Source organism: Eschscholzia californica, unplaced genomic scaffold (assembly GCF_041429995.1).
Source record: "Eschscholzia californica isolate CP2 unplaced genomic scaffold, dmEscCali1.0.p SCAF_6, whole genome shotgun sequence".
Classification (NCBI taxonomy): Eukaryota; Viridiplantae; Streptophyta; class Magnoliopsida; order Ranunculales; family Papaveraceae; genus Eschscholzia; species Eschscholzia californica.
In genome coordinates this window covers 37,216,422-37,225,854 of record NW_028238483.1, presented here as the reverse complement: position 1 = coordinate 37,225,854, position 9,433 = coordinate 37,216,422, and the positions used below count along the sequence as shown (strand labels likewise).

The window sequence follows — 9,433 nt, the reverse complement described above, 5'->3', positions numbered from 1 at the left end:
TTCATAAATACCCATCTTCGATCGGAATATAATCTTACCAAAGACGTGTTCATCTCCTACCTCCGAGAGATGACGCAATATGTCAAAACTATGACAGCGAAAAGGTTATTGGTCATAAATCAGGGAAATTATAATTTGGTCTTAACTTTTCTTTTATTAAAGTATGATTTATTTGGATATCCGATTATGAATGTGTCTTAACAGTATTACTTACCCAACCAAAATTTGAAACATTTAGGGTTTCCCGACCTTCTTTATACTCCCAACAAAAAACAGTACCAATTCATATAGAAAATTATTATGAATGGAAAGGTGGAAGATTATTCTCATATTATAATGAGTAATGTTAATGGAGCCAGCCTCGAACTGGTATCAAGCGGCTCGGTCACATATTTCAATAATTTGTGCGCCTTTGTGTTTCTGTATAATAAAAACATATTCTAATGTAATATCTGAATAATAAATTCTATCGATATCTGAGATTTATTGGTCTGGGACCTCCCCTCTAGACTTTAGGGTTTCAGACACAATTTCTCCATGACTATTCATTTCCAATTATTCAGACAAATTTATAAAGCAAAGAAAAATGTTAGATTATTATCTAGTTGACATTTTCTTTGTTTTCATTCACACCAAAGAGATCTTTAACAAAAAGAAAATGCACATGAGAGAGACACTGATTGACAATCTTGAACTCCAAAACTGTAGCCAAATTTGTTTTACTGTTTAATATTAGAAAAGAAATATGGTCTATTACAAATATGATAGCTTAGTTACACCTTCCCAAGTTTGGGACAAGAGAGGAATGAGTTCTAATGAAAATAATACTATTACTTTCAAACTAACAGCATCACTGCCCAATATAAAATTCATAATGGAATTAGGGCACAAACTTAGTCACAAATAGGTGAACCCATTACTGTTAATTTTTGTTTTGTTTTAATCTTTGTAGTGGGAGAGAGAGAAATCGGCGGTCGGTGGGTGCGTTTAATATTTCCCCACTCTCCACCACTATTTGATTTAGTGATTGAACACCCACTCAGCATATTGAGTGTCCCAAATTCGACTTCGTAGAAGTAGAAATAATTGATTTATCGAACTCAGGTGCAAATAATAAAGAAATAGATAAATGGACTCTCATACTACATGAGATGACCTAAAGGGTCTTTATATTGTCCTTTGGACTCAAGATGTCTTTGATACAAATATTGTTATTGAGCTTATCTGACTTATGATGTAATCAGAGGCGGAGCCAGGAATTGATGCAGGCCCAGGCTAATAGTTTAACGTCGATAAAAAGTAAATTTTTATATAAAGAATACACAAAAAACTTTTCACCATGTGAATCTTTAACTCGTTTCACACAATTCATGCGGTAATTACTATTATGTAAATGAGAAATTTGTACAATAGATCATTGATAGTTTGATATATTATGTTTAATTAGCTGAAAAGAAGTGAAGTCTAATACTATATACTTTGAAGATTTGAGACTCTTTTTAAGAATGAAGAACCAAACAGGCCCTGATGTTGTTAGTTTGTAAAGAAAAGACTAAAAAGTAAGGCCTGGGACTTAATTTGTGCCAATGAGGTGGACAACTAACCATCATACCACTACACCGACACATGCTTTTGTTAAAATGAATGACTACTTTGGTTAAATAATTAGTAGGCTAACCCGGGCCTCCACCCTTGGATGTAATATGTTCATAATGTATCCGTGTTGTGTAATGATGAGACCAAGTTACTATGATTTCCATTGCCCCCTTCGAATTGAACTTTTTTATTTTTTCTAATAAGTGATTAACACAAAAAGAATTTTCTTTCTTTTTTTACACATCCACCGAATTTGTCATCGTTTTTGAAAACGTTAAGAAGAAAAATACCTTCGTACATAAAATTTTGTAAGAAGGTAACTGTAGAAATCTATTCTTTGTTTGTTGATAATAGCTATAGAAATCTATGAAAATTGAGTTGTGTCTCACCAGGAGAATCGATATTTTACTACCAATCATCAGTTTCATGTTGGACACAATATGCATACAAAAAATTATGAAAAAAAAATTACTCTATCGATGGCGACTTACTACAAATTAACCATTTTTCAAATACAAGAAAAAGAATCCGGCCCTTCCAAACCCAAACCCAAACCCAAACCCAAATCCAAACCCAAACCCAAACCCAATAGCTGACCCAAACCCAATCGCAGCCCCAAACCCCACACTGTTTTGTCTCTTTTTCAACTCTCAAGTGTCTCTTCCAATTCCTTTACTTCATCTATCTACTCACAAGTCTTGACCAACTAGCACCACAACCCCCCCACAGGCCACAGCCCTTTCTCTCTCTCTCTATCTCTCTCTCTATATCCAAAATTTAAGTTGCTTCAATCCATAAAAAGATGTTTAAGAGAGATAGAAAGAAGATTGATCAAAGAATTATAGATTAAATTGTAGTAGTGGTTGTGATCCTCTTTAAGTAAGTCATCAACTATGGCAGGTCCAAATTTCCCACCATTTTCAACAATAACCAAACCCTTTTCTTCCTTCTTTAAGAACACAACTATTTACTCCTTAGCTTTTCTCACTCTTCTCTGTTCTCTCTCTTACTTTCTTGCTCTCTATCAAAACACAAGACCCACAGTTCCTATTGATAATCAAATCCCCTGTTATTCATCTTCTTCAATTTCAAACAAAACCCATGTTTCAAATCCTTCAAATCTTGATTTTTCAAGTCACCACAAAGCAGATAATCTCATCAAAACAACACCAGTTTTATCAAAACCTAAAAATTTCCCACCTTGTGAAATCACATATAGTGAGTACACCCCATGTGAAGGTACACAAAGAGCACTGAAATTTCCTAGAGAGAGATTGATTTATAGAGAGAGACACTGCCCTGAAAAGAATGAATTATTAAAGTGTAGAATTCCTGCACCTTTTGGTTACAAGAATCCATTTCAATGGCCAATTAGTAGAGATTATGCTTGGTTTGCTAATGTTCCTCATAAACATTTAACAGTTGAAAAAGCAGGTCAAAATTGGATTCGATTTGAAGGTAAAAAGTTTAGATTTCCTGGTGGTGGAACTATGTTTCCTAATGGTGCTGATGCTTATATTGATGATATTGGAAAATTGATTAATTTCAAAGATGGGTCTATCAGAACTGCCATTGATACTGGTTGTGGGGTAAGTTCTTTCTAAATCTTGAATTGTTGCTTCCATGAAATCTAAAATATTGACCGGTTCAATTAGTGAATCGGCCGGTTTAATGAGAATATATTTGAGGGAGAATATTGACTGATAAATTTTAGACTAATTTCATTATGAAATTTGGGTTACTCGGATTCTGGGAATCACCATTGATTCTCTTTCCCAAGTTTTGAAATGAAAATTATTACTAAATTTAGTAGTAATTATTTAGGAGAAAAAAAATTTAAAATGAAAATCTCAAAAAACAGGGGAATAAATGTTTGGGGGGTTCACTTTTAGTTTTGGCCACCATAATAGGTATGATTTTTTTGGGTGGTTTGATTTGTACAAAATTAGGGTTTCAATAAGGGCATTTACATGATTCAGTATTCCAGTCTGAGTAAATTTTACATTTATTTTTTGAGTCAGATGTCAGTTTTATGGAAAAATATTTAGATATTGTTTATCAATTTATTGTTCTGATGTTTAGGTAGGTAGGTGGGTGGGGTTGTCTTTTCAATTATTTTTAGTGCTCACTTAGGATGCATTGATGGTCAATCTCCAAAATTGTTTAACCCAACTTATTATTACACTCCTCTTCCACCCTCTTGAGGGTGGGACGCGGGAGAAGATGACTCGATTGTTGATTTTATGTGAGAATGATCTACTAATAAGCGTCGTTATAGTTTTCAGAAACATGTCATAGTTCTAAACTGAGAAATAATGGATGAGCATCGGTAGGTCATGGGTGCAGATCGTTTAGGTTTTACAGGCCCAAGCAACCAAGACTCAGTCCAAATAGGTTCAATTCGCTTCGGTTTAGTCTTGAAAGGAGAAATTTTGTGTTGGATTTCAACATGTCTATGTGGTTTTGGTATCGCAGGTAGCAAGTTGGGGAGCTTACCTAATGTCTAGAAACATCTTAACTGTGTCGTTCGCACCAAAAGACACTCATGAAGCCCAAGTACAATTTGCTCTTGAAAGAGGAGTGCCAGCATTAATTGGTATACTTGCTTCGAATCGGCTTCCTTACCCGTCTAGGGCATTTGATATGGCTCATTGCTCTAGATGTCTCATTCCATGGGGACAATATGGTACTATTTGGTTACCCTGAAAATCCTAAATATGTGTTTTCGTGAGTTTGTGGAATCTAATTGACAGTTTGTATGTGACACAGATGGACTCTACTTAATCGAAGTTGATAGAATGCTCCGGCCTGGTGGGTACTGGATTTTATCAGGTCCACCGATCAATTGGAAACGGCACTTCAAAGGTTGGGAAAAAACTAAAGAAGAACTAAATTTTGAACAATCTAAGATAGAAGAAGTTGCGAGTAGTCTTTGTTGGAAGAAGATAGTCGAAAAGAACGACATTGCAATTTGGCAGAAACCCACTAATCACCTTCACTGCAAAATGAACCGAAAAAACGCCAAAAAGCTACCGTCCTGCCAAGCTAAAGATTCTGATAGAGCCTGGTGAGTCGAAGTTAACATAAATTTATATGAAAAGCTCATATTTGATCTGTAATTTTTGCCAAATTTTTACAAGCGTTCTCCTTCTAGGTACACAAAAATGGAGACTTGTTTAACTCCTCTCCCTGAAGTATCAGACATAGAAAACGTCGCTGGGGGAAAATTACAGAACTGGCCTGATAGACTAACGGCAATTCCACCAAGAATTAGTAGTGGAAATGTTGAAGGAATAACAGAGAAAATGTTCAAAGAAGATACTGATCTTTGGAAGAAAAGAATAGCACATTACAAGAATGTAAATAGCCAATTAGGACAAAAGGGAAGATATCGAAATGTACTTGATATGAATGCACGTTTCGGGGGATTTGCTGCTTCACTCGTTGACTTGCCATTGTGGGTTATGAATGTTGTTCCTGTTGAAGCAAAAGCCAATACCCTAGGAGTCATTTACGAGCGGGGTTTGATCGGTACATACCAGAATTGGTACACTTCCTTTCCCCCCTCAAACTAGTACTAATTTGGTTCCAAATTTTTATTGATTAGTATTTACTCATTGATTTATCGATCTATCTATGTCTATACATATATTGATATCCACAGGTGCGAAGCGATGTCTACTTATCCAAGGACGTACGATCTTTTACACGCTGATTCAGTATTTAGTCTCTACAAAGACAGGTAACACTATTTTTATCAAAAACTTTTGTGGGTATCTTGTGTCCAGAAGCGACACAAGGATTCTCTATAGACCCGGACTGGCCTAGCCGAGTTAGGCTTAGAAAATTGAACTAATTACTCCCCTCTAAAGGAAATCATTACTCATTAGTTGACTAGCCCGGGTTAAGCCTAGGCTAGCCCACTAATGATCCGGCCCTGGGTATGTCGATTAGGCCCAAACCATGGATAGCAATTATTATTTTCGGGTACTTTCATAAACAATGAAACAGGAACCTAAAAATCGAAAAAGAGAAAATGGTAGGCGATAATGAATAACTTTTAACCTTTTCAGGTGCGAAATGGAAGATATTCTATTGGAAATGGATAGAATTTTACGACCAGAAGGAACGGTGATTATCAGAGACGATGTGGATATGATATTACAGATCAAGAGCATTACAGATTCATTGCAATGGGAGAGTCGAATTATAGATCATGAAGATAGTCCTCATAATAGGGAGAAGATCTTGTTCTCTGTTAAAATGTATTGGACTGCTCCAAAACAAGAATCTACTCCATCTTCTTAGTTTGTTTTTAGTCTTTTTTTTTTCGTTTAAAATTCTTTGAGAGATGATTCATTCATATACTCATTTTAGCTTTTAGAGTAGTTGTACATTATTGGTGTAACCACTATTCCGAAGAATGTGATTCTTGATTCATTCGCCTGTGCCAGAGCAATGCTATGTTTAGACCTATCTAATCTGAAATTGTTGGTAATCTCATTCCAGTCTCGCGAAACACAATTTAAGGTGAAGGTTGTAATAGTTTACTAGCTTGTTAAGTTCGCATTGTTCTCAAAAAAAAAAAAAAAGTTCGCATTGCAAAATAATAGACTATCGTGTAACTGTTTTATCGTTTTTAAGCCGTGAATGACTCAAAACACCAAATGAATGAAAAATAGTTAGTAATAACAACTAGTAGATATATCATGCAAAAGAACACTTGCAACTAAGTAAAACCCCACCTATAAATAGCTCCAATTAGATTAGGGAAATCATTGAGTTTTTCAAGAGTTAATTATTATTATTATTAATAGATTTTAGTGACAGTCATGGCAGCTAGTAAGAAATCAGGTATTTCAGTTCACCACTTAGCTGTGTTACTACTAATTTTGATGGTTGTAGGTAATGAAATAGGAATAGTTCGATCTCAAAACTGTCAAGCCGGTCTTACCAGCCTTGCCTCGTGTGCTCCGTACGTGCTACCTGGTCAAGCAGAGACAGCACCCAGTGCTGAATGTTGCGCGGCCTTGCAACGAATTGATCAAGGTTGTATTTGCAACACTCTCCAAATTGCTGCTCGTATGCCTGCTGCTTGTCACCTCCCTGCCCTTACTTGCGGTACTGTAAACTGTTTCTTCACTGTTTTTCGTTCTTGTCTTTTGACCGCTTTTCTATATTCTCATTCTGATAAAAAAAAATTCCTTCTAGTTTTAACGACCATTTATTGTTATTTGAATTATTGTACATAACAGAATGTTATTTTTTGTAAAGATGATCTACATGAGTTAGGGTTATAGAATCGTTCTGATAGAAATGGAGTAGTTCGTAGATCATTTCTAAGTTGAGCTTACTAGAGTAAATAAAGTGTAAGAATAAGTTGGCATCCAACCCTAACTAACTAACTAGTTACTTTTTTCTATCTCTTTGATTTTTCAGGTACTCCGTAAGAGTGAGAGTCATGGAACTAATAATGAGGGCAAATGAAAATTTTCTATATCTCTTTGTCTCTTTTGCCCCCCCTGAAATGTTAATCTAGTATTAGAAAATGTAAGGAAATCAAACAGATATCTCAGACTATTATGAATAAATTAAGAAAATATGTTTGATATTATTGTGGTTATTAGTGATATTGTCTGGTTTGATACTTTTGAGCTTCACGATTTTAAAAGACTTCACTAGAGAAAAATGCTTAATCTCTTAAGAGCAACACCATACCATTGTCTCATTGTCGATGTGGTGTTGTTTACAACGGATTTGAGTATTTTATGACATTTATGACACATGTGATCTATCTCATAAAGTCTACCATTGACACTAGCTTTTCTGTATTTCCAAATAATCTACACGATCGTTTTCGAAAAGTAGTCTACACAATCTTAAAATACAAGCCAAAACCTCAATAAGCACTAAAAGAACTGAATAGGATGCTAATGTTCTTTTCCCTTAGTCCATAATTTTAGTTATATATGAAATCCTCCATTTTGTGTCCATTTGTAGTCAAATGAACTAGCTACTTTATGTGTATTAAAATTTTGTTTAAATTATTGAAATTTAAGTTATTTCTGTGTTCTCATCTTCAAGTTCAGCAGATGCTACCACAACATACTATCGACCTGGCTCAGCTCATTGATTCGACATTTTAAATTAGGAACTTTTTCAATAACCACACACGAGTGGAGAAGGTTGAATCCAACTATTAGAAAGATGATATCAACAAAAGTCTTTTTTAATAATCAACACCCATCTCATCCCATAATCATTCTTAAACATTTCGTTTTATCATATAGATTATCATTACATACCTCTTCAAATTGTTAATTTTCGAAAAAATTATGATGTAAATCATTAAATGATTTTAAACAACGGTTTTTTTTCTTGACCTAGACTCTAAGAGTGATTCATTCAAAATGACATGACTAACCACATCATGAATTGAATAAACTGTTATCACTAAAGAGATCTTTAGTCTTAAATGTTAGATGAAACTCTTAAGACCATCCCATGGTAAGATCTATTTAGTGTCTTTTTTTACTTTAGTGTTGCATTTTTAGCACAAGCCAATAAATGATGAAATGTGTGACCTCTGGATTATTGGGTTTATTATTATTGTATAGTTTCGTTAAGACTTCAAAATAATAATAATTAAAAAGAAATGAAGTTCAAATAAAGACAGGGTCCACTCAGACTTGGTTTGCTTATTGTGATTATTGCTTTTTTTTTTTGTTGAGGTTATTGTGATTATTGCTTGCCAGTCTGTCAAACTAAAAGGGCTAATCATTTGAGAAAACGAAAAATGTATATAAATACCATTTGATTAATTTTATATAGTTAAGACTTCAATACTTATTAGTCTCATTTATGAATATTTAATTCAATTCATGACTTAAACCTTTGTATTTGCCATGAAAAGTCTGCTCTTTCAAGTAAGCATACCTTGTGGCTCTCTCCTCTTTTTCGGGTGATGAGTTATTGTCTGATATCGTCTATGGATAGATAGAGATACAATCTAAACTCTTTTTATTTTTCTTTTTTTTTTTGTACGATGAATATCATTATCGCAATTTACTGAAAAATATGAGCAACTTGATCTTTCATACCCTTACGGAAGTAATATCATCCCTTTTCAACAAAAAAAAAAGTAATATCATCCCTTAAAAATGTATTTTCTTCTCCAAAGATCATACTAAATATCTGAATCAAGTTAAATTACATTTAAGGTTCTTTTTCTTTTTAACAAATCTTATTTTCTCCCAAGTCTCACTCAAATGTTGGTGTAATATGACCATGATTACATATTTTTTTCATCGATTACTTTTGAAAAGTTCAACGATTTAAAATCAATAGTTGGTGATAGTTTAGGAGTCAAAATTTAAAAACTGTGGGGCTAGAAAGTCTATTGATTGTAAAGTATGGGTCTTTTCAAGAAGTTTGTCCATTGAAATTGAGTAGGAAGATGGGGACAAACCGACCTTTTCATATATAAATAAATTAAGAACAAACACAGTGGCAGAACTATTATTTTAAACACTAACACCATTATAATTTAACAAAAAGAAAAACAATATCAGATTACTGCACTTATTAGTAAAAAAACAGATGTTAATGCTAATCTTAGTTATCTATTTTATTAGTATAAAATACAATTTTTGTTCTTACTTTTCCATTTTTAAAGTCTTTTGACTCTTCACTTGTTTTGCAACAAAAAAAAAAGACTCTTCACTTGTTGGTGGGCCGGGTGTTTGTATGTAAACAAAGTAACCCAATTAAACCCCTAATTAACTTTCTAAATAAGTTGCTTAACTCATGAGGTGTCTTACTTCTTAATTAACTTTCT

General features: G+C 33.9%; 1 protein-coding gene across 1 annotated transcript; it reads left to right on the top strand.

The window, feature by feature from the left end:
• Positions 1-2,259: 2,259 nt before the first annotated feature.
• Positions 2,260-6,036, top strand: LOC147534388 (putative methyltransferase PMT15). The gene is made up of 6 exons (XM_086645750.1): positions 2,260-3,185; positions 4,072-4,282; positions 4,366-4,663; positions 4,751-5,143; positions 5,261-5,338; positions 5,670-6,036. The coding sequence occupies exons 1-6, from the start codon at positions 2,490-2,492 to the stop codon at positions 5,902-5,904; spliced, it is 1,911 nt and encodes a 636-aa protein (XP_086501876.1). The 5' UTR covers positions 2,260-2,489; the 3' UTR covers positions 5,905-6,036.
• Positions 6,037-9,433: the final 3,397 nt, after the last annotated feature.